At 44.4% G+C, this 26,228-nt stretch overlaps 1 protein-coding gene and 1 long non-coding RNA gene across 4 annotated transcripts in view; one reads left to right on the forward strand and one right to left on the reverse strand.

Annotated features, from left to right (window-relative positions):
• LOC138249932 (uncharacterized) overlaps positions 1–26,228 on the forward strand; it is a 521,389-nt gene that overhangs the window by 415,909 nt on the left and 79,252 nt on the right. The window contains exon 5 of one of the 3 annotated variants that reach the window (XM_069204181.1): positions 22,008–22,553. The exons of the other annotated variants lie outside the window; for them this stretch is intronic. Coding sequence (XP_069060282.1) covers positions 22,008–22,104 — 97 coding nt within the window. The 3' untranslated portion in view covers positions 22,105–22,553. The remainder of the gene's footprint in view (positions 1–22,007; positions 22,554–26,228) is intronic. 3 annotated transcript variants of the gene reach the window in all.
• The window catches only part of LOC138249934 (uncharacterized), a 108,619-nt gene continuing 97,922 nt past the window's right edge, over positions 15,532–26,228 (reverse strand). The window contains exon 3 of the long non-coding RNA XR_011194863.1: positions 15,532–15,876. This is a non-coding gene — a long non-coding RNA (uncharacterized lncRNA). The remainder of the gene's footprint in view (positions 15,877–26,228) is intronic.

Raw genomic sequence — 26,228 nt, forward strand, 5'->3', positions numbered from 1 at the left:
TCGAGTTAAAAGAGAAGGTATTCGATCATGGGAAAAGGCTGCTGGTGTTTTTATTTTTTATTTTACGTGAAGAGTAGTCACCAGGAAGGAATCTGTATCTTGCTATTCAACTGGTTAAAAGTGAGGGAACAGGTTCATAGACAAAGTTTCTTTGAAACAGGTTTCTTTAAATTAGTTTTGTCCAGGATCACAAACATACCGAGATCTGGCAGGAAGAATCGGAGAAAGGAAGGCTAAGCTGTCTCCCAGGATAGTAATATATTAATTTTGCAATGCTGCAAAAACATCTCACACTCGCAACAAATTGTATTTGTTACACATTTTACTGCACAATACATAAAGCATGCTCAAAGTAATGGTAGGCTGGCTGAAAGGTCTTTTAAGCTTAAGAAACAAGGTACAGCATACCACACACCTAAAACTATACAAAGACCTTCCAAGTTAGAAAGTGATTTAACAGCACACTAATTAATGTACACAACCTATTTCTAAACCAAACAACTGCACACAATCAAACATCTACAAACATCAGACAGGATTGATGGTCTTCTCAGTTCCACAAGAAAGGGCATACAGTCATCAACTAGACTACCATGCCATGGGAATGGCGATTGGCACTATAGAAATACGTATACATTAATCATCTTTTGCAACCAGGTTGCTGATTGAGGGTTGGTTCACGACGATTTTGGTGTGAATTATTCTTCTAATAATCCAGAACTCCAGAAGAAAGACAGGAGTGCTCCTGAAATTCTGGAGTAAGCCTCTCTTACTCGTTCAGAAATCATGTGAACTAGGTCCCTAGTTTTTATTAGTGGAACTGAAAAGCTCTGCCTCATTCTCAAGGTTATCTTTCCCCACTGGCCTACCCATCTTCTGTGTTGGTCGGCCCAGAGCCCCGCAGTATTTCCCAAAGATGATTTGAATTGCATTCATTTTAAGGTAGTAGTAGGCGTTTCTGCGAATGTGAAGACATTACATCTCATTCAAAACTTAACAAATGAAATTTGAATGTCTTACACAGTGTAGTCTCTTGCCAGATACACTTATTTATATAGGAATCCAAAGTATAAACAGAATAGACAGAGTAAAGAGACCCCTGTCTTTGCGCGTGCTCTTTTCGGTAAGTAACGCACTGTATAAAACTGAGAAAGGGACGAAGACTGAATCCAAAAATCATATGACTTAAGCAGGAAACAAATAATGCAACTTTCAGGTTTTCAGTAGTACTCCAAACAATTAAGGCCTCATTATCAGTTGCCCCTTATTTTATGTGCAAATAGTGCACCCTATAAAATACTGTTTGGTGAAGTACTTACCAGGCACCCTGTGTCATAATATGTTATGTTGAGCTTTTTTGTATGGCACGCATATTATTTGGGAGAGTATCCTGGCACCTAGGAAGGGTAAAGCTGTTCTAACTGGAGCCCATTGGAAGACCAGGTTTTCAGTTAATTGTGGAAACCTGTGATGGAGCTATATACTCGTAAGTCCGAGAGCAGGAGATCCGAAGGAGACATAACATGGTACGAGACCTTGCACACTCAGTTAACACCTGTATATCGTGTGCGAGCAATATTTCCTTACGCAAATTACTCCAGGTTATTGCTCGCAAAACGTATCTGCAGAAATCTGCGAGATGCGCTAAATGCGCAGTACTCATAATCTGTTTGGGCGCAAACATTTGCGCACGAATTGGGATTTACAGCGCACATGTAATCAAGCTTTTACTGTGTAGCCCAGGGGGGTTTTAAGTACGTAAAAGTCTGGAGCAGAAGCTTTCCCTTTGAGAAAAATAGATAACACGACCAGCGACTATTTGTGTCCTTGAAGTATTTCTGAAGTGATCTCAGGCACTCTACTCAGGAGCTACGGCTATTGCGCAGGACTATTACAGTGAGACACAAAACGTGTCACTGTGTTAGAGCATCTCAGGAGAAACAGTTATATCACAAAACCATTCCTGCAAAATTAGACATGCTTCTACAACAAGACATCAGGCTGCGAATTATTCCAACCAGCGGGCTACAAACTTTGAAAGAGCGCTTTATCCACGTATGCAACCTGTTGGAAATTATTACGAAGCCGCATACATAAAGAAGGCGAACGCCAGGCTCGTTTTATGTCATTCCCTCAAGAGACCTCAGTGTTACTCAGAGTTGAGTGATTCAAACCCTGTGTAGGTACTTATCCCACTCTCTCCTCACACCCACCCAGTACCACCCCGGCTTTCGTGCTCCCCCATTGTGTACTCAGCACCGCTCTTTCCTGCATAAACCGGTGTAAAGTAAATAACCAGCTTCTGAGAAGGAGTCGCATAATTTGTGCAGAGAATGAACCTGCCTCCCTTGAACAAGTGGCATGGAAAACCCTCCTGTATGCGCCGAATGAATGTGAATACTGTGCAAAGGATCCTTGTCTGGAGAGTGTTACACGTAATATGTAAAATGTACTCCGCCTGTCTGTGTGAGGAGGCTTTATGACAACATTCTTGACGCTCCAGCATTTAGAAATCAAAAGCCTAATTTTTGTAGTTCCCGTGGGATTTCTTTTTTCAATAAACTTATACAATTCTCTGCGCACTTTTTAGACAGCTGAGGGCCCGATTCAAACAGCATTTTGCTCAGCTATTTTGTAATTACCGCACTAAATAATCACTTTGTAAATGTACATTCACAATTCTGATTCAGAGAATTGGGATTGGTGGAATTTTCGCTAGTATGGTTCTGTTATAAATTCCACATTCATAAGTTAAGTTTAGGGCAGCATTTTGAATGTTTTGGGTTCAGGCAATAGTCAGAAGTAGATGAACACACAAAGGTCCTGACATGCTCCTTGCAGATAGTTTCCTGCCATGGAAATGCATTCACATTTGCTTGTCTTGAGGGTTCCGTGCGTTCACAGAGTGAGCGTTGGGGCAGATCATCCTCACATCTAAAGTGGGTGTAGGGGAAACAATTTCTCTGTAAGGAGTCTTGAGGTCCAGTTTACTATCCTCACGTGCAAAGAAGGGAAGTGCAAATTGCAAACTGACTGGTTGCAAACAGGGATGCAGTTTTTGATGCACCCTATAAACTATTAGACTGCATCGCAAGTTTCCCATTTGTGGGAGTTTGCAAAACAATTAACATAATAATAATTAGAAAGGTGTTCATGAGACCTGCGATTAGCTGCAAACGCAGGGATGGTAGAGAGCAAGGGACCGCAGAGGTCCCCTTTTCACCCACCTCCTAATAATGCCCTACTTGAGGTTCCAAACATCTGCACTAACTGGCATCTTCAGAGAATATCAGATTTGAGAAATGCCCCCTCACTTCTTCATCTCCACTGTAATGACCGAGTCGTACACACTGCTAAATCAACGCAAAAACTATGGGGCAGCTTTATGGTGTGAGAGGGAGAGTTGAAGTTAGGAATAAGAGTGGCATACGATGAGAGTTAGGGTAACAGTTAGGGTTAAGGTGAGATTTGGGGTGAGGGTTAGGATTAGTTATGGTTTAGGGTATAGATGCTTAAACTGTGCCTTTTCATCAAGGTCGTGGCTCCGTTGATGTAGTAGTCGTTCAACATATAGGTGGTCATTCTAACCCTGGCGGTAAAAACCGCCAGGGCGAATGACCGCGGTAGCACCGCCAACAGGCTGGCGGTGCACCGCTGGGCATTCTGACCGCGGTGGTTCAGCCGCGGCCAGAAACGGAAAGTCGGCGGTGTACCGCCGACTTTCCGCTGCCCTTGAGAATCCTCCATGGCTCCGCCGCCATGGGGATTCTGACACCCCCTACCGCCATCCTGTTCCTGGCGGGTCTCCCGCCAGGAACAGGATGGCGGTAGGGGGTGCCGTGGGGCCACTGGGGGCCCCTGCAGTTCCCATGCCAATGGCATGGGCACTGCAGGGGCCCCCATAAGAGGGCCCCAAAAAGAATTTCAGTGTCTGCCTAGCAGACACTGAAATTCGCGACGGGTGCTACTGCACCCGTCGCACTCCAGCAACTCCGCCGGCTCCATTCGAAGCCGGCTTCATCGTTGCTGGGTCTATCCCGCTGTGCTGGCGGGCGGCCTTTTGGCGGTCGCCCGCCAGCACAGCGGGAAAGCCAGAATGGCCGCCGCGGTCTTGTGACCGCGGTGCGGTCATTTGGCGGTAACCGCATGGCGGGCGGCGACCGCCGCCCGCCGCGGTTAGAATCACCGCCATAGTGTAGGCTGATGTGATGGGAGCTGAGGTATTTTCCATACAGATGTTTTAAATGGTTTCTCCAGAACAAGCTTCACGTTTTACAGACATAGGGCCTGATTCTGACCCTGGCGGCCGGTGACCGCCAGGGTCACCGGCCACGGGAGCACCGCCGACAGACCGGCGGTGCTCCGAAGGGCATTCTGACCGCGGCGGTTCTGCCGCGGCCAGAAAGGGTAAACCGGCGGTCTCCCGCCGGTTTACTGCTGCCCTTGGAATCCCCCATGGCGGCGCAGCTTGCTGCGCCGCCATGGGGGATTCTGACACCCCCTACCGCCATCCTGTTCCTGGCGGTTCGCCCGCCAGGAACAGGATGGTGGTAGGGGGTGCCGCGGGGCCCCTGGGGGCCCCTGCCGTGCCCATGCCAATGGCATGGGCACGGCAGGGGCCCCCGTAAGAGGGCCCCACTGTGTATTTCAGTGTCTGCCTAGCAGACACTGAAATACGCGACGGGTGCAAACTGCACCCGTCGCACATGCCCACTCCGCCGGCTCCATTCGGAGCCGGCTTCCTCGTGGGGAGGGGTTTCCCGCTGGGCTGGCGGGCAGCCTTCTGGCGGTCGCCCGCCAGCCCAGCGGGAAAGCCAGAATGGCCTCCGCGGTCTTTTGACCGCGGAGCGGCCATATGGCGGTTCTCTCCAGGCGGGCGGCGACCGCCGCCCGCCGGGGTCAAAATGACCCCCATAATCAGAATTAGTTAGTTGTAAGTGGTACATGGTTATTTGCTCTATTGGTCCAACGAACATATGGGGGACGTTTTCATGAGAGTATTTTCCCTTGTAAAACCCTCTCTTTCCAACGAGAGCATATATAATCAAGTTAGAAATCAATAGTTTCTAGACTCTGTTTTGATTAATTCGTGGCACCTCGCTAGTTTTATGAAAGTATTTTCAGTGGTTCGTGCCAACAGCCTGAACATGCGCTACACTAAATGTGTGAGCTTTGAGTAAAATGGATTTTACTTTGCAGATTTTGCAGAGATGAGGCATTTACCATTCATTAGAAGTATACTGGTTTGGTGACACCTTTCATGCCAGAGTAATGTGTGATCAAGTCCCGTGACACCTTTAAACGTGTTCCAGTAATGCTGAATTTTCATTTTATTTTAAATGTGATTGTCCATTCCAGTTTTGTAATAGGGCTATGTATTCCAGGAAAACGCTACTTATACTTTTAGCCCTTTGTGGCTTGTGTGCACATTTTATCCAGAAATCATGTGTTCCAATGATGTATCACTTGCATTGTTATTTTATGTATTCCAGTGAAGTCGTTTTTACATTTAGTGATATTGTAAACCTTTCAGGGATCTAGTACTTTGAATATCATTTGCATGCGAGTAAAGTGACATTTACCTTGGCTAATAGGTTTTGAATCAGCTAATAGGTTTTAAATCAGCTAGGGTAATGTTTTCCACTTGTGTGTCCTTTACATTTTTTAGACTAGCATTTGTGTTCGTGAATCAAACTTAAATTTGAAAGTAGGACTTTGCATGTTGCATTTGTATGTGATAACACCATACTTGTTATACTGTTGTTATTTGTGTTCATTTGATGTGGCCGTTACAATTTGTTTCTGGTTCATGGGGTCCAGTTTTGTGCTTTAGCATTTTGTATTAGTATTATGCATTAATGGTACATGGCAGTTAAATTATTTTTATGCTGTAGAGATCTAGTGATGAGGCCTTTGCTTTTAATATTATAGTGATATATTTCAGTGATCTGGAATGTGAACATGTTAATAAGGTGATTTTTTTGTATAGTTTATAATTTTTTTAATTGTATTTATTTAGCTTTGAGGAGCAACAAACGCAATCAAGTACATGCATAACTGCATCTATAGCATTCAAACTCATTAAATCATATTAAAGAATGTTCCCCTTCATCGCTTAGCTAATTATGGTAGTATTTGCCCAAAACAATAACTCGTTACTAGACAAGTAACACATTTGAAAACAAAAAATAAAAATGTACCCCACTTTCCTAAGTTATTGTTACCACCTTGTCGACACCTTCAAACACTGTCATTATATTCTGATCTACCAAACCACTCGGCTACTGGTGCCCATACCTGGGCTCCCAACTTTCTTTTTTTCCCGCCCCTTGCAATGATAAAAATTGCACTCCATATTGTACATGATGAACAGTCTGGCAAGCCATTGCTGGGTGATGGGGGATACCGGTTACGCCATGCCAAGGTGATACATATATGTATAGCTGCTAAAGCCACAAACATAAAATACTGCTTGCCCTTGTCCTTAAGACACTCCTGTCTACACCTTACAGAATCACCTGTGGTGTCATCTGCACCTACATATTAAGCACAGACCTCAAGTAGTGCCTAACACCTTCTTTAAAGACCTCCAACTTTACACAGCTTTAAAAACTATGCACCAAGTCGGCATTGTGGCTGTCGTAGTGAAGGCAAATGGATTCTGTTATTCCCCTAGCTAGATATTTTGGCTGGTGTGAAATAGAGGTTGAAGAGTCTTCTATAATGTCGAATTCAATCCCACATTAATAACACCTTCTGACCCACCTCTAGTGACTTCCTAAAATTAGTCCTTATGGCGGCTAATCTTCTCTCCCAATTGCCATCTTGCTTAATGAGATCCAGCAAAGCTTTATAGAGTTGTCTAATCTTCCCCTGCCCCCACTCCCAGAGCGTCCGATCTGATCTAATAGCGGATCCCGCCCCTTAGTCATAAAGGGCCAAATGTACAAAAATCAGGTTTTGCGACTCGCAAATTGCGAGTCAGTGTGACTCGCAATATGCGAGTCGCAACACCTGATGTACAACAGTGTTAATGACACTGTTTGCGATTCCCAATGGGGTCTCAAATGACCTACCTCATGAAAATTCATGGGTTAGGTCGAAATTTGCGACCGCATTGGGAATGGCCGCATTACAGGGATGGTGGCAGTCTGGAGACAGCAGACCACCATGTCTGTGACTGCTTTTAAATAAAGCAGTTTTTAAAAAAAATGTAGCTTGTTTCCCTTAAAGGAAAACGAGATGCGTTTCAAATTCAAAAGTGAAAAGTTTTCCTTTCATTTATTCAGAGCAGGCAGTGGTCGGTGGGACCACTGCCTGCTCTGAAAAAAATATTTCCGCTGCTATTCACAAAGAGGAAGGGGTCCCCTGGTGACCCCTTCTGTTTGTGAATGGGTTAGCACCAGTTTCAAACTGGCGCTAACTCTGATTGTTTTGCGACCGCATTCGCTGTCACAAAACAATCATACATACCATCTGGATTTGGTATTAGGGAGGGACGCCCTTGTCACGCCCCTTCCTAATACCAAATCACAAAACCCAAACTGTGATTCGGTAACAAGCTCTGTACAACCCAAAAAGCAGTTTTCTAGTCGCAAACGGGCCGATTCGCCGTTTGCGACTTGAAAACTGCTTTGTACATCTGGCCCTTAATCTTCGTCTGTTTTCAACATGAAGGGGGTTATTCTAACTTTGGAGGAGTGTTAATCCGTCCCAAAAGTGATGGTAAAGTGACGGATATACTACCAGCCGTATTACGAGTTCCATAGGATATAATGGACTCGTAATACGGCTGGTGGTAAATCCGTCACTTTTCCGTCACTTTTGGGACGGATTAACACCTCCTCCAAAGTTAGAATAACCCCCGAAATCCCTTATTTGCAGACACTTATAAAAAGTCTGTCCCTTCAGCCCAAATTTTAGTTGCAGATCCACAAATGAATCTTTTTCATCTAAGATAAGCAGATCCTCCATCCTTTCCACTCCGGATTTTTCCCAGTCAATACAGTATCTGTCACAAAATATATTTGGGAGAATTGCTGAGCACCAAAGCTGAGTATAGTAATTATAATGGCCTATTTCAGTTTCGACCTAAGATATAGCCAGATCTATTGTGCCAATGTAATAACCATAAATTTGACTTTTTAAAAATAGCTTGGCTCTACAATCCTTAAAAAAAACATCCTTTTACTTCTTTTTCCCAATGTAGTTCAGAAGGCAATTCTTTGAGCCCTGCCTGTTTAGTTTATCTGCGGTGATTAAAACCCCCATGTGTTGTTGCAGTGCTGTTCCATAATAAAATCTGAAATTCAGCACTTTCCAGCTTCCTCTCGCACTGGAGCTCTCCTGGCCTTTTTTGTATTCCAATATGAAGCTACTACAGATCGCCTCCATCTTATTGAACCATTGGCGTTCAATTTCCAGAGAAATCACCTTAAAAAACATAGAGCACCTTAGGCAATAGCAATATTTTAATTACGTTACAGTAACCTGTCAATGTTAAGTGTAGAGTATTAATTACATTAATAAGCAACTCCTTCTTGCCCTTATTGAACACAGGGGAGAGATTCAGACCCACAATCTTTTCTACTCTGGCCATCAGGGTGACACCCAAGTATGTTGTGATTTCAACTTTATGCCCATCTTCCATCTGTGTTTTCCTATTGATGATTGTTTGAGTCTTCCTCCTGTTCAAGTAATAGCCTGCGATTTTCCCAAACTCTTCACCCTCATTCGCCACCTTCCTTATAGTCCCTACAGGGAATGCAATTTCATTGGCATATGCCAATATCTTGGTTTTACTTCAATTTACTGCCACTGGTCTGATTGCGATATTCTCCTCCAGCCTTTTAATCAGTGGATCTATATGTGGGGTAAATAAAAGGGATAATCACAGACATCCCTGCTTTGTTCCTCTCGTTATCTTAATTTTGCATGATTCCCTCTCCATTGCTGCCTTGCTGTTGGTTAATTATATAGTATCTGAATAGCAATGACAAAGACCTGGCCTATCCGTTTCTTCCTGAGTGTCAGTCATAAATAATCCCATGCCACCAATGAATTCCTTTTCAGTGCCAAGAAGAATCATGGCCATGGGGAAATCCAGTATCTCCTTTTCATCAAGCAATGTAATTACCTTTCTAACATGCTCGTAGTTTGTCGCCCCAGGATAATGCCATGCTGCCAGGGAGAAACCAAATTAACTATAAACCTATCTAAATGCATCACAAGTATCTTAGAGTATATTTTAACATCACGGTTGATCAGCAATACTGGCCTGTAAGAGCATGGCTTTAGCGAGGATTTACCCTTCTTCTTAAACACCACAATATTAGTCACTGTCCAGGAGGCTGGAGTTGAAAGACATCGCTGGGCTTCAAGGATGGTATTGACCAGATCCCCTTCCAATCTGGGAAAAAAGACCGGATAAAATTCCAGCAGTATTTAATCTGGCCCTACAGCCTTTCCCTTAGACAGCAAGAACAGTGATAACTTCATTTCTCCCAGAGTTATTGCAGCATCTAAATGAGCCCATCCTCTGCCTCATAGCCCCCTTTACTGCCTAGATATAGGTACTGTTCAATGTCTTCCATAGGGGAGACTCCTCGGCCCAATACAGTGTTTCATAGTACTCCTTGAAAATCTTTACAACCGTTTTCAGGGTGCTGACGACCTGTCCTGTTTTATTGGTTATAGCACTGATTCTAGTTCCTTAAACAGTGCTTTGAGTTTCCAAGCCTGTGCCCATTGCATGTGTAAACTGAATGTAAGCATCTCTTCCCTTGTTCCAGCTTTCAGTGAGTCACAGACAATTCTTACCAATATACCCCTTCTGTTGTTTTCCATGAAGTCTTTTATCCTGTTTCATATGTGCAATGTATTCCAAATTAAACAGCAACGCCCTTTCAAAAGACCAAAAGTGAGTCTGTGCCACAGTAAGTGCTACCTGAAGTTCTATAATTAGGGGATTATGGTCTGAAAATATCAATGGATGTCTCTCAGTGAAAGCCTCCCCAAGCAGCCCAGCAGAAACCAAGAAGTGAATGAGTCGAACAAATTTATGAGGATGCAAGAAATATGTATAGCCTACCTCTGGTGTCTTCACCCTATCCCTTGCATCCATAAGGCGTTGGATTATGCATTATATAGGGCTGCTGCATTGCCCTATATAACCTGGGTTTCTTGCCTTCAGTTCATCCCTGGATGCAATCTAAATGTATGTTCAGATCCCCACATAATAGGAGCAAAGTAAAGCCATAAGACAAGCTCAACATCCACATTTTCAAAAACTGTCAGGTCATCTAAATTAGAGCCATAGATAGAACACATTGTATAGTCTATCCCAGCCATCTGACATTCCATCACTGCCCATCTTCCCAGTTTATCCCATAACTTACACTTCACCTCACAGACATTTTTACACGCCAAAATTGCCTCTCCCCTTGTTGTAGTCCCCTGAGTGGTGTATGCAAGAAGTACATATCCCAAGGTTTCAAGAATCTCTCTTCTCACCCCCTCTGTATGTGTCTCTTCCAGACAGAACATACCTGCCCCAAGGTCTCTAAGGCCCTCTGCCACTTTAACCCTTTTAGCCTGGTAATTTATCCCACATACATTGGCAGTACCAATATGAAGCTTTCTTGTTGGTGCCAATCAAATTTGAAAGAAATTCCTTGCCTATTCCTTTGTACCAACATTGCCTTATTATTCTCCTCCATTGCCCATCGCTTGGGCAGAAGTTGAAGACCACTGCTTATCCATCCTGAGATTCACACACTCTGCATTGCTCCTCCTGTTTACAACCCACCTCCCCCTCCAACCCTCCCTTCACCTCCCCCTTCACTACCCTTCCGATGTTCCCCTTCCAACAACCCCCTTCAGCCCTCCCCTTCTGACCCATTCCCTCTCCCTTCCTCCCAAGTTAAGCCATTCGACCAGGATTGGTCTTGTGATATAGTTTGTATGCCCCCTTCCTCCTGAGCCAACCCCTTCTGTGCAACATGGAGAAACAAGAAATATCTACAAAAGAAAAACCTTCTTATCCAAATTGAGAACCAAAAAAAATCCCCCTTTCAGATATTGCTGACATAACTTCAGGCCCATTATCTGGCACTATATAGCTCGATGAGTAATTGCCCAAGCTAAAACACAGTCCCGTCCTCATAACTCTCCATGTATCCTTTTTCTTGACTTCAGAAGTGAATAACTGTGCTCTATTTCCATGTATAATCTTGAGCCTTGCAGCATTCATCAAATAGGCTTTTGCCCCTTGTTCTGAAATGATTTGATCAATTGCCTTTACCTCCATCGTCTTTTTACTGATGAATGCCCCCTAGTTTGTCTGCATGCAAAGTAGCTGCCGCCAGATGCCCTTTCTCCCTCAGCCTAGCCTTCAAAGAAGTCAGTAATGGTAAGCCTTTCTCGAGCAGGGCTGGATACCTGCTCATTTTGCCTGGCTTGCTGTCTACCTTAGCTGCATCTGTCTTCATCAGCGTTGATTCTCCATTGACGGGCTGATTCTGCTTTGATCTCCCTGTGTCCTAACTGTGGGATCTTGCTGGCTTCCCCGCTCCATGCTATTGCCAGCACCCAATGTTCCTCCAGTGTGGCTTTTCAGAGCCCTAGTGCCATTGGGGACCATTGTCCTGGAAATCTGAATCCGCCTTGTTCTTTGCTGGCTATCCAGGGACTTGTGGCTGCTACTGCCTGACCTTGCTGGTGTTCGCTGAGTTTGCTGAATGACGGCAGCTGACACCCACATGAAAAGGAGCCTCCATGTTCCCTGCAGCCGTACAAACTGCCCCCAGATGTCGTGGTCATAGTCTCACCCCTGACCCATGTCCAGGTGCCCAAAAGTCTCTCTTAATCCACGTTGCTCAGTGAACCAGCTTGGAAACGAAGAGGAGGTCGTGTTCGGCTGCTCACACAGCCGCCATCTTGTTTTATAATTATGATGTTGTAATCTAGTGATGAGACGCTTGCATTTAGTATTATAGTGATCTGTTCCAGTGGTCTGGAACTTTAACATGTTCTTTTTATATGTTATGATTATGGTGGTCTGTTCCAGGAATGTAATATAGAACAATGGTTTCCCTGTGTATTAGATGTTTTTAGTTAACTAACGAATGAAGGGTATTCATTGGGAGGCAACCTAGTTGCTCATATGAATGGAGCACACAGAGAGGTTTCATCATAATACCACGTTCAGTGATTATTGAGTTAAAACATTTGGTATAGTGAATGGTAACGCAGTGAAAAGTACTATGTGCAGGCAAAAGTACATAGATTCCTTTGAAAAGAATCACTAAGGGCCAGATGTAGCAAAGGGTTTTACCCATTCTGTGTCTATGGGAAAATGTGTTTGTACATATGGCCCTAAGCCCCAGAGAAAGAATACAGGTGGCGTATACCACTAGTGGATAAATGTTAATGATTTTCTTGGAGTCCATAATAAGATTACTTCCAGCACTTCTAATCAAGTCGATGTTTTGACCCCAACTTAATAATCATAGGGTCATATTTGGGACTGGAGCCAAGTTATTGCACCTGAGCATCCTTGTAGAACTTTGGTGTCAAAAGGTGGCTTTGGATGATTTTGTATTTCAGAAGCAGTGAGAAAAACAGTAACATTTACAAAGCTCCAAAGAGTATGAGGCTGTTCTGGGATTAATTGAGTAGGAATCTGTGCATCCAATGGACAGAAGTATCCAAATGTAGGTGATTATATGAGTGGAGAATGACATGCTCTTAAGATTCCATAGACTAGTGTTGTGCAGGGTTGTTCACAATACTTAGAAGTTGCGCCTACTTGTAAAATGATATGTGTTGCATAATACCATGGACTCCCTTATGAATTTATATTTTAATCGGGATTATCTGTTTCAGTGATGTGGAACTACTTTCGTTCATGGACACGAGTAGTGCAGCTGTGTGACATTGCCTTCAATCCTTGGGTGGAGTACTGTAGAGCTTTGACACTTGCGTTGTATACCAGGATTTCATGGATGTTTCGAATAGGCATTTACATTTGTATGCTAATTTCATACTAGGGTTATGTGTTTTTCACTGTTGTGGCATTTGCATTTTACAAGAATGGCTCAGTGTGGCAGTTATGTTATATTGCACTTGCATGCCGAGGTTTAATTTCCAGTTATGCGGCATTTACAATTTATTTAAAACAACTTGTATGTTCCACGTCACGTGGCAATTGTATGACAAGCTTATGCATTCCAGGAATATGGCACTTATCTTGTAGCCGTGGGATATATGTGTTCCAGACATATATTTCGCTTGCATTCTATACTGTGGCTGTGTATGTTTCATATTAGTCCCATGTACTTTATACGTTTAGATCTCACGTCATAATTGGTTTATTTGTTACTCTGCTATGAATCTATACAAGGGGTACGTTTTATATCGCGATTCTTATATTTTATAACAGTTTGTGGTACAGTGTGGTGGCACAAATGTTTCAGTGATGTGGCACCCATATTTAGCACTAGACTTATTTCAGATGTTTTGCACTTGGAAAATGTGTTGGGGGTTTTATTGATGTGACGTTAAAGTGGTGTGTTCTTGTTTGATGGCATTTCCATTTTACATTAGGATTATATGTGCCAGTGAAGTTCCTCTGGCTTTGTATTTTCGGGGGTTATATTTCAGTGTTGTGCCTCCTACATGCTGCACTAGTCTTACGTGCGCCAGACAATTTACACTTACCTTACTTACTTGGTTTACGTGTTCATTGGTGAGACGCTTATGTTGTGATTTGATGTGATATTTACATTGCTGCATTTTATATTAAAGTTAAATGTTTCAGAATCGTCAAACTTGCATTTTATATCAGTTATAAATCGCGATAGTGAACGCTTCCAAGTTTTAATAGGGCTGTGCCTTCCAGCGATGTAATTGATAGGCAGCGCAAAATTACCGAAAACTGGATTTTCTTTGCACGTAGGTAAAGTGTTATTTTGATATAAAAGATAATAGAACGTAAAATTGGGACATTGCTCCAACGTCACGCGCAACCAGTTATTAAAGCGTGCTGTCCAGTACAATAGGTTGAAAAAGCAATATCTGCGCATCAAAACATTAAATGAAAGTGGAGCAAATTATTAGCTTTAAGTTTTAATCAACCAGGGCATAATTTACAGCTGTAAACTTGTGAAATTACATTACTCTCCTATTTCCTCAGTCGAGTGTGAAAAAGAGCTCTGTCAAACGCGTCCAAAAATGTTTTATAAGCAAAGGACTTGAGAAAAAAAAGAATAGGAGCTTTTTGGTAAATTAAATGGTAAATAAAATCTTTGCTACTGTGGAAATTGATAAAATATGTGCTGTCTTTCAACATTGCTATTGGATTTCATGTTAGCACTATTTTCATACTTCTTGAAATATTTTTCGACCTCCGGGACTCGTCCAAAATGAGGCTCGTGGTCACCTTTGGTAGCACAGAGAATGTACTCCAATGGCGGGAACTTGAATGTTTGCTGCCAGCTGTAAGCTGGCCCTCGATTAAAAGGAGAGTGCAGTAAATATATAAAAGAGGTGATGGAAGGCTAAGGGAAGTGACGAAGCGCAATATCAAAATCCTCAAGCCATGGTTGAGCCAATGAGCAATATCTAGAAGTTAGAGACTTTCTTGTAGCAGAGCAGGTCTCCTTGAACCCCAATAAGGAGGTAAAATAGATTTTATCATATTTTCTGCCTTCCGCAAACTTAACATTTGAGCCCTCTCCTCGTCACCCAGATAAAATTGCATAGAAATATTGTTGCCAGTCTGCAGTCTTAGCTTCAAATTGCAGACTATTGCACCTGAAAATTTGAATGAGAGCTGCCCTGCTCAGAAACTACTGCAGCAAGAACAAAGTGATTGATGGAATGCTTGAATTCATCTAAACCACTAGAAAACGCCTGTGCCGCACACCAGCCCATCATTTGTTGCCCTATACTCAAACACAAGGCAGATCATTTCTGAGGTTGATCCCTGATTGTCCAGGTGGGTATACTATTGCTTCTGTAGCTATCGTAGCCCAGTTTTAAGGGGGCCCAAACGACAAAATATAGCACTATACCGACTGCAAACAGCAGGAACCTGGCTCATGGAATGAAAAAAGCAAGGAAGCCATTCAAGCTGCAGTAGCTTAAAGTCACTCAGAATCAAACAATAAAAGAATTTAACTTTGAAACATTAATGATCATGGGCAAAGCCATAACAAATACACAACCAATATATTACAATTATAAATCTTTAACTAGTAGCCATTTATCAATAGGCAAAACATGCATGCAAATTCCAGACACAAAGGTGAATACCTGGAAAGGAAGAGTGTGAGAATTTGGGTCGTTAGTTGAAGGAAGTCTGAGTCCTTCTCAAGCACAAGCCACCATCCTTGTCAGGGTGAACCACAAAAAGTCACTAAATTAACCTCTAATGGCTTGGCACAAAAGGCAATGTAAAGTATTTATGCAGCACACAATCAGTAATCAAGTGAAAAACAACACAAGAAAAATCCCACACTAATTCAGAACACTAGAGTAAAATTTAATACATTATTTAACCCCAACATGACAAAAATTCAGTGAGTGGAAACCAAAGTATGAAATTTCAAAGATTTAAGTTACTTATTGCATCTAAAAGCACAAAGCACCACTTGTGTTTTCTTCTCGTACTAGATCGGGTGAAAGTCACAAGTTCAGGCCAACCGCGATGGAGTGTGGGCCGGGTACAGAGACCAGGGTGGTCCCACTAAAAAAGATATCCTCTAAAAGTCTGGCATGAAGAGTGAGGAGCAGGGAGAGCATTGCATATGTCTGTCGCTGTTGCATGAAGATCAGTCTGGGCAGGTGGGTTTGCGTCACAGCTGGTGAGAACTCCTAAAATAAAAACATGCATATATTATGACAGTAGATGAAATACCTCAATATTAAACAAAGCTATTCCCAAGGTAATTTGTATAAAACCCAATCTCTGCTGAGTCAGAATAGCAAAATACTTGCAGGAAAGTATCTTTTCAGCCAATAGAATAAGGCTAAAGAGCAAGAATTTCTGTGGACTGAGGGAAACAACAGGCAGCTCAATGCCTTTGAAGAAATACATAATGGCGCCTGGAATCGCTAGAGACCACAAATGTTTGTAAATGTCACATAAAACTGCAGAACTTAACTCCCATACACATATGTAATCTAGTATTTCTAATTGGCAGAGTAAATTTGGGCACAACACCAACAACGAAGGAGACATAAAAGTCGAGCCTCCCTTCATGTAAAAAATCAAATGGGCGGAACATCCTGCAAGCTTAAGATTCTTGACGGTATCTATTTCTTCAAAAAATATGCATTATAAAGTGACCAAAGGCGGTCACGAGAGTGACTGCCAACATAGTCATGTGTGGAAGACCGTTGTAACATATTTTGCTGTTTATTCCTTCCTGCCAGCTGGAGCCACTGCAACCTTCACTGGGTTGCGGCCATGTTCATCGGCATCCAGACCACACCCCTATGGAATCCTTTTTAAGGGCGAGCTTACCAGTCAGCACAAGCTGTCTGGTTGCGGAAGACATATTTTGGGCTTACCAAAATCATACAGGGGCTTGGAGACCTTCAATTTCTTGCCAATAGCTGGCTTTCCTGGCACTCTTATATGGCTGCTTCTTATTTGATGGCTTTTCTGCTAATGTTGTGTGTGCCCCTCCCATACAGCATAGCCTCTTTACTATCTCTTTCAATGGCTGGTTTCTATGCTACCTCTGTTTGCTGTTAGGGAACCACTTTTTATTTAACTACTACATGAGAGTGCATGTGGCTTCCAACTGTCTTCCTGTTGTGCTTTTCTCCCCTTTAGTCTCTCTGCCCATGTGCTTCTCTTCCCCACCCATACTTGTGTATGCTTCTGCCACCCGCGCTCCACATTTCTCTCTTTCACCTATGTTCTCCCCTTGTTGTTGCTTCTCACTCTCCCACCATGCTACAATCCCCTTCCCACTTCTGGGACTGATTGATCCAGTGCTCTATGCTTTAAAAAAATCTCGGTTCAGTAAATAAAAAATGGTGTCCTTTTGTAGGTGTGCACATGCATGTTGAATGCATGTGCATACCTACACAATGATGGCACAACATCACATCTTTATTTATTTAGCCATGCTGCACAGCAGCTGAGATGCTGTACCACATGGCCAAAAACATTAGCAGATACAATGGGGCATATTTATACTCCGTTTGCGCCGAATTTGCGTTGTTTTTTTCGACGCAAATTCGGCGCAAAACTAACGCCATATTTATACTTTGGCGTTAGACACGTCTAGCGCCAAAGTATGAGGAAAGAGCGTCATTTTTTTGCGTGAACGCCTTCCTTGCGTTAATGAGATGCAAGGTAGGCGTTCCCGTCTAAAAAAATGACTGCGACGCAAATGCGTCGTATTTATACTCCCGGGCAAAAATCACGCCCGGGAGTGGGAGGGGCAAAAAACCCCGCATTTGCGCCTCTTTTTAACGCCTGGGTCAGGGCAGGCGTTAAGGGACCTGTGGGCTCAAAATGAGCCCACAGCTGCCCTCCCATGCCCCCAGGGACCCCCCCTGCCACCCTTGCTCACCCCAGGAGGACACCCAAGGATGGAGGGACCCATCCCAGGGACATTCAGGTAAGTTCAGGTAAGTATAATTTTTTATTTTTTTTAAAAAAAAATTTGGCATAGGGGGGCCTGATTTGTGCCCCCCTACATGCCTCAATGCCCAATGACCATGCCCAGGGGACATAAGTCCCCTGGGCATGGCCATTGGGCAAGGGGGCATGACTCCTGTCTTTACTAAGACAGGAGTCATGTAAATGGCGTCTGGGCGTCGTTAAAAATGGCGCAAATCGGGTGGAGGCAATTTTTTGGCGTCAACCTGACTTGCACCATTTTAAGACGCCCTAACGCCATTTTCCCCAACGCCGGCGCTGCCTGGTGTACGTGGTTTTTTTCCACGCACACCAGGCAGCGCCGGTCTGCTAGCGCCGGCTAACGCCATTCAATAAATACGGCGCCCGCATGGCGCTTCAGAATGGCGTTAGCCGGCGCAAAACTTTTTGACGCTAAACTGCGTTAGCGCAGTTTAGCGTCAAAAAGTATAAATACGGGCCAATAGGTCTTATTGGCTTTTTCAATGCTCTTGTTTGTCAATGCTTGATAATTACTGAAGACGTTTAAACACTCTGGGGGTCATTCTGACCTTGGCGGTCTTTTCGCAAGACCACCGAGTTACCGCCGCGGTGAAGACCGCCGACCGCGGCGGTATGCCGCTGTGCGCATTCTGACCGCTGGGAGCGTTCCGCCGGAAAACCGCCAGCAGCCACACTGGCGGTCGGCGGGAAAGTGGAGACTGGTCAACCTCCACCGCCACGCCAGCAGAACACCGCCCACAGAATTACGACCCACATTTCTGTGTGGCGGTCTTCTGTTGGCGGTCTTCTATTGGCGGTCACCTCCCCATGGCTCCTGTCACCTCCCGGAGGACCAACGCACAAGGTAAGTTGATCGTCCGTGAGGGGAGGGGGTGGGGGGGGTGTTGTGTGATGTGTGCGTGCATGGGGGTGTGCGTGTGAGTGTGTAGAGGGGGTGTGTGAGTGCGTGCATGCGGGCGGGGAGTGCTGCTGTGCCTATGGGCAATGTGTGTAGTTCGGCGGGTGCGCATGTCGGCATGTATGTGTGCGGGTATGTGTCCCCGTTGTGTATGTGTGTGTGTAGGGGGTGTGTATATGTGCATGTTGGGGGTGTGTGCATGTCGGGGTGCGTGTATGTGCATGTCGGGGTGGGGGTGGGGATGGGGTTCGTACCACCTCTGGGGGGCGGCAGGGGGGTGGAGGGTGTGGGGGGAGGACTCGGGGGGGCAGTGGGGGGTGGGGGAGACCCCTATCAGTGCCAGGGAAGGAATTCCCTGGCCCCGATAGTGCCTACCGCCATGGTTCGCATGGCGGTTCCCGACCGCCAGAAACCGCGGCGGTAAGCAGTGTCATGATACCGTTGGAGGTCTTGGGTCGACCGCCGGACCGGAGTGCGCAGACTCCAGCCCGTCGGTCATGACCGCCGTGGCTGTCGGAGTGTGGAAGTGGCGGTCGGTCGCGGCGGTGACCGCCGTGGTCAGAATGCCATTTTTTATACCGCCGGTCTGTTCGCGGTCCGACCGCCGCCTCTCCGCCGACCGCCAAGGTCAGAATGAGGGCCTCTGTCTCCAAAAACCTAAATATTATTTCTACCTACAAGCCTCTTTTGATCATGTATGTTCCTTCACCTAAATGTGGGCTCCTTACGCTTGTGATAATAACTTTACCTTAAAAAAGCATTTATCAGTGTGAATGCTTGCTAGCGATCTTTTTTTGAACACCAAGCTTAAGCTTTTCAGACGTGCCATGCATTTTACTATCATAATTTGTGGAGGAGACAAGAATACATTGCTGCCTACCTAAACACTCAAATCGCAGGCAGCTACAATGTTACAATATCACTTAAAATATTTAGAACATAAACTTTAAAAAGGGAGCAAACAAAATAAATTGGCCGGTATTTACAGTTAATATAAAAATAAATACAATAAAAAATACAGTTTTGCAACTGAAGAGAAAATAACTTTTATATTAGGCTGATATGGACTATGTGCACAAGCTTTTTAGTGACTTAATGTAAACAAAGCTAGTGGCCAAAGTGGCCGGCCAACTGCCCCATGCTCTATGCTGTATGCTGTGGTAAGAAGAAGCAAAATGTGGACAACAATATAAGAGACCGGTGAATAAAGTCTCCCTGACCACAAGCCTTCGATGTATGTATATTGTGTGTGTTTTGGAGAAAACGCTGGTCTTGCAAGACAGCTGAAGACTTCTCAAAGCCAGACCTAAAAATAATAACATCTGATCAGTCAAAGACTAATAAAAAATCACTTTCCCATGGCTACAGTTTCTCTTGTTCCGAACTGGTTAATGTCTGAGAGCGATTCTTCCGTATGGGAATTGGAAATAATTGGTAAGTTCATATCCCCTTTATCAATTGGAACTTAAAGTTTATTCGCTTTTGTCAGACTTTTTCCCCCAACTTCCCATAAAAATCTTGGTGCAGTGTGCTAAAGAAATGCATGTATTTTAGAATTCCCGTTTTGGACAAATTAATCTTACAGCTTAAAGATAATGGTAATTATTTTCATTGCTCTCATTTCCTCAGACCAAGAAAGGCACAGGCAGCATGGCTGTTGGCCGTTGGGCTAAAATACAGTACAGAAAAAAGGAAGCAAATTATAGGTCGGGAAATAAATCATAGATTGAAAGTGCTAGAGGTCCATGCTATAACCTGAAGCTCCAGCATTGTGCCAATGCCCAACTCTTCAAAGAGGCTATAGGTAAGTGCCCCTTTGGTACAGCCATTTTTTATACTTCATCCACACACTAATTGTGTAAGGGAGTGAGACAATCTAAGATGCTACTGAACCCCTATTCTTGGCTTCACAGTCTACTTTTTGAAGACTTTCCCTCTGCCACATTGCCCAAACATGTTTTCTGCTCTGGCCTGAGATCGTCGTGCTGGCTTGTCCAACCTCCTCTCAGGGTTTAATAAGCAGTATCTTTAGTTCTCCAGTGTTAAACTTGGCATCCTTAGTGTGATTTTCCCCCTAACTTTTTACTGACTTCATTTTTGCTGGCTTTAGGAATCTGCATCACTGCTAACCGGTGCTAAAGTGCTTGTGGTATCTCCTTATACATGGCTCATACCAAATTGGCATATTTAAATTACTTGTAAGTCCCTAGTAAGTTGGCACAACCTGTGTCCAGAGCCTGTAAATTAAATGCTACTAGTGGGCCTGCTGCACAGATTGTGCTACCCAATCAAGAGGCACTTTAAACATGTCTCAGATCTGCAATTGCAGCCTGCTTGTACAGTTTTTAACTGTCATGTTGACCTGACAGAGAAAACTTTTTGCCAGGCCCAGGACAGCCCAGAGGGCAGAGTGAAGTGTATTTACAAAGTGGAATATGTACCTTTTTTGTTTTACATGACCTGGTAGTGAAAATAATGCAAGGCATACCTCTCCCATAGGATAACAGTGGAGTTACCTTATTACATTTAATTACATTTAATACGTAATAATTTCCAAATGGAATGGCAGCAGATAACTAATTCATGTTTGGTGTCTTTGGAATTGCAGTAAATAGTCCTTGGTCAGGGCGAAGTTGAATTTTAAATTACAATTTTGAAAATGCCACATCCATGGGGAAGCAGATTCAAGACTGATTTGCATATGGCTGTGTCCAAACTGGGGTGGCATGGTTGGAAAAATTGATGGATTTAGGTCTAGATCTCTGACTGGGGGTGAATGTTTGACACTGTTCAGCATTCCGTCCATCATCTGTTCTTTTTGCATTTGTCATCCTGCTTGTTTCCGGTCCAGCGAGGACGTGGCCTAGCAGTTTGGGCAGGACTGTTCCCACGGTGAGCAGGATCAAGACTGATGTGCCTATGGCTGGGTCCAAACTGGGGTGGCATGTTGGGCAAATAAATGAGGGATTTAGGCCCAGATATCTGACTTGGGTGAATGTTTGACATTGTTCAGCATTCTATCCATCATATGTTCTTTTTACGTTTATAATGTTGGCATTTTTCTGACTTAGCCCCTTAGTGCCTGTAGCCTGTCTCTGGGTCACATGACTGGGTGTATTGGACAGTTGAGCTTTATGTATTACTCCTAAACAGTCGCAAACAATAGAGAGCTAATAGTGTGCCTGGTTCGGCCATCACTGGCAGGGTGGGATGGCGGAGATGGGCACAGCCCTACTTACACTTGAATAGGCTTCCTCCCATCTCCACAAAAAGGGCTGAGTACCCCCTTTACTTAGTTTGGAGCCAGGACAGTGAAGGCAGGATGCCTGAGGATGTCAAAGAGAAAATGGGGACTTCAAGGGGGAAACCTCTAAATGCTTTTCTACACTTCAATTGTATTAATATTGGACCCGACACTAACTCTTCAGTACACTTCTTGACTTGTAGATACTCTGCCAGGAAGAGGAACTGCTGTGCTGTGGAAAAGACAGAAGGCTTCAACAACCTTGAACCCAGTGGTGCCAACCTAGTCCTGGCCCCTTGAAGTGGGCCTCAAGGTGCTCTTCAGCCCATCTGTGGGTCCAGCTAAACCAACACATCTCCTCTGCTCCACAGCACAACCCCAAGCAGAACAGATGCATTGCCTCTGCTGCAAGGGTTCTCCCGATGCAAGGTCTCTGTATCAACCTCTCAGCCTGCAACGGAACTGCCACCTGAGCAAAGCTTTCCTGACCAGCCCCTTGCATCACAAATCCCTTATGGATAGCAGCCTTGACTTGACAATAGCACAGGTTCTTGCATCGCAGTTCTTCGGAAGCGACACATCGCCTCAAATGCATGATGCATCCTCAACGCTAGACTTTGCATTGCAAGCCCTCATCAACTGAATCCTTGACGACAATGCAGGACCTCTCATTGCAGCTCTGTAATGCCTCTGCTGCGCAACACATCTTCAGTGTGGGGCCTAACAGCACTCCGCAACCTGGACATAAGGTACTTTTGTTCAACTGGCCTAACTGAGTCCTTGTAGAACTGCTTGCCCACTATTGAATCCACTATAATATGTCCTCTATCATGGATGTCTGTAGTGAGTGAGGACTGCACAGTAACAACGTTTATATGTGATGCTTTAAAAAAAATGCTTCAACCAGTCCTGTCACAAACGTGCAGTGCTCAGGAGTGTGAATGTATGGAGAGGAGTTCTTAGGGGAGGGGACAGCATTGTCACTTGGTATGGGATTCCTGGGACTCAACAATAGTCTTGTTCATGCATTCACCGATTCCTTTACAACATCTCTTGTGATCTGAGTTTACTTCAGGATGTGCAATAGCAGAGTTCTCCATTTTCGGTTATACTGTATTAAACTGTATTAAAACATTTGTATAGCTCTTTAATGTCCCTCATGAGACATCAAAGCGCTTTCAGGGAGGACATGTAAGAAGCTACTCAGTTTGTTGCGCATGGTGTGATCAGCAAGGTTAGCACTAAAATGTGAGGCACATTTCACTCATTCGTTCATTCATTTGATTTGATATTGACAAACAGGAATACCCCTTTTTAGGTGAGCAGCAGTTAAAAATGCGACGTTCAGAGAACTTCATTGGTATTTTTTCTGTATCTTTGAAGTTATTCCAGTAAGTGTGATAAGTGCACTTGGTATAAATTGAGCTCTGTTGACGGGTAGCTTCTTTTAATGAACCACAACAGTAAAATCAAATTGTTATTTTAGATTCCATGGTCTGTATTCACAAAACGTGTTGCACTCTTGCAGGTGCATCACAGACTTGTAAATCGCAGGTTGATTCCCAGAAAGCCGGACATTGCCTTTCATCCTTTTGCGATAGATAACATAGAAATAGTTCAGCTAGCTATGATTGAAAACATATAACTAAAATGTTTCGGGCCTTTCCAGTGCACACTAGAGCAGTATTGAACTGCATGTTAAATATACAAGAACCAAAACCAGGAATTGATCTACTGTTCCTACTATTTTCAAACCCAGGAACTGAGTTATTTTAACTACTATTTCCAAACCCAGGAATTGTTATGATCCTGCTATTTCCAACAGTACGAACCTGACAAACATGGTGCAGTCACGGAGCAAACTATTTTTGCTCAGTTCTAAATCGAAAACACACAACACCTAGAACAGGTCTTTTGCTGACATCCTTAAGAAGGGGGCTGCAGAGTTTTTTTCTATAGACATAGTAACGTTGCAGTGACCTAGTGCCTATCATGTGAAGTGAGATCAGTTGGGGACATTAAACGAGAATGCAAGTTAAAATCAGACTGGCCTCTTTTTCAGTTGCTCCTTTTTATTTAGTAAAAGTCTTAGGACATTGGAATTTTGAGAGCTCCATTGAGGAAAAGAAGTGGTTTGTGGCTTATAATGTTTGGTATAAGCCTTCTGCTCCAACATTCCCATGTTTGTTTTTCTGTTTCTTCCCTTTTATTTCAGAACATTCGACCCTCAGTGAGTCAGTTTTATAGTCCTTTTGCCTCAGGCTTTACCGGTTATCAGATCATTGGAATGTTGGGAGCTCAATTGAAAATAATGGAGTGCACCAGGCTTCTAATAGCCAGTAGAAGCCGGGAGCGCCAACATTCCAATGTTGTCAGGTTCACAGATGTTGCTGTGAACAAAGGCCTCCTGGAGCCCAAGGGTGTTTCAACCCCTTGGGCTCCGTGAGGCCTTTTTTATTTATTAGAACATTGTGCCCTCCAGTGGTGGAATGTTCTATAGCCTTATAGCCCGCCATAGCTGGGCTATACTGTCATTAAAGTCCCCCTCTCTTGTTAAAGGCCCTCGCCTTCGTCTCGGACCTTTAATGCTGGAGCGGGACTTTTAATGGCCAACATAGCCCGCTACGGCAGGCTATAAGGCTATATTAAAGCCCCTCTCCCTCATTATAGGCCAGAGCCGGTATAACTCAGCTTCAGGGCTTCTAACAACCAGTATAGCCCTCGAAAGTAGTCTATAATATGAACCGGTTGCTTATGTAGCACTTCACCTTCAACACACCCACCATCAACAGACCCCAACTCCAACCATCGGATAGAAACTGGAAAAGAATAACTGGCTATTAGCTCACTGCCACCCTCGCCACCATCGCACACAACGATGAACCAAAAACCACAGCACTCACCTTCCACAAATGGATCACTGACTGCGCCAACACCATAACCCCCCTCAAAAAGAACAACAACACACCACGCAAAGAGAGCCATCTGGGTTCACCCCCGAACTCCGAGAATTGAGACGCACCTGTCGCTGCCTCGAGAAAATCTAGAGAAACACCAAATCCCCAGAAGCCCACAGCAACTTCAAAGCTGCCACCACCGCACACCACCAACTCATCAGAAACACCAGAAAGAAGGCTATACAAGACAGAATCTCCTCACAAGCAAACAACAGCAAGGAACCTTCAGCATCATCAAGGAGTTCACCCAACCCAACAGTGAAACAACGGACATCCCACCCTCACAGGACCTCTGCGACAGACTCAACACCTACTTCCACCACAAAATCAAGACTATCTATGACAGTTTCAACAAGGACAACCTACGCACAGAACCCGCTCTACCAAACCCCGACACCAACAAAACAATAATCTCCACTGGACACCCCTCTCAACCGAAGATACGCTGAAAACAATGAAGTCCATACACTCCAGAGCCCCCACGGACCCATGCCCCCATCACATCTTTAACAGAGCTGCAGACACCATCGCCCCCAAGCTTTGCCTCACCAACAACCGTTCACTAGCTGCCACCACCTTCCCCGACGACTGGAAACACGCCCCTCAAGAAACCCTCGGCAGACCCCACCGACCTCAAAAACTACAGGCTCATCTCCCTACTTCCATTCCCTGCGAAAGTCATTGAAAAAGCAGTCAACAGCCAACTCACCACATTTATAGAAGACCACAACATCCTCGACATCTCCCAATCCCAAACTACAGCACCGAAACAGCTTTTGACACAGTCTCCCATCACACCCTGATAAGAAGACTCCACAAAGCTGGCATCAGAGACAAGGCCCTCTACTGGATCCAATCCTTCCTCTCCGGCAGAACGCAATGAGTGAGACTCACCCCCTTCCTCGCAGACACCACAACCACCACCTGGGGAGTGCCCCAAGGATCCTCCCTCAGCCCCACACTGTTCAATGTCTACATGGCCCCGCTAGCCCCCCTCATCAGAATCTACGGAATAAACATCATCTCCTACGCCAATGACACCCAACTCATCCTCTCTCTCGCCAGCAGAACAGACAAGGCCAGACACAACTTCTGCAAAGGCATGAAAGCAGTCGCAACCTGGTTGAGAAACAGCTGCCTTCAACTCAACACAAACAAGACAGAAGTACTCATCATGGGCCCTCAACCTAATGCATGGAGCAACTCCTGGTGGCGCCCCACCCTCAGAAACTCGCCCATCCCCTCCAGCCAAGTCTGCAACCTCGGAATCATCCTGGACCCTGACTTCAGCATGAACCATCAAACCAACTCAGTCACCTCCACCTGCTGCCACACCCTTCACCTCCTACGCAAGACCTTCAAATGGATTCCCCCTAGAACATAGAAAGACCATCACACACGCCATAATCACCAGCAGACTAGACTACGCCGGAATAAAAGAAAACTCACCTGCAAATTGCAAAACAT

The sequence above is a fragment of the Pleurodeles waltl genome, chromosome 8 (genome assembly GCF_031143425.1).
Source record: "Pleurodeles waltl isolate 20211129_DDA chromosome 8, aPleWal1.hap1.20221129, whole genome shotgun sequence".
NCBI classification, from domain to species: domain Eukaryota; kingdom Metazoa; phylum Chordata; class Amphibia; order Caudata; family Salamandridae; genus Pleurodeles; species Pleurodeles waltl.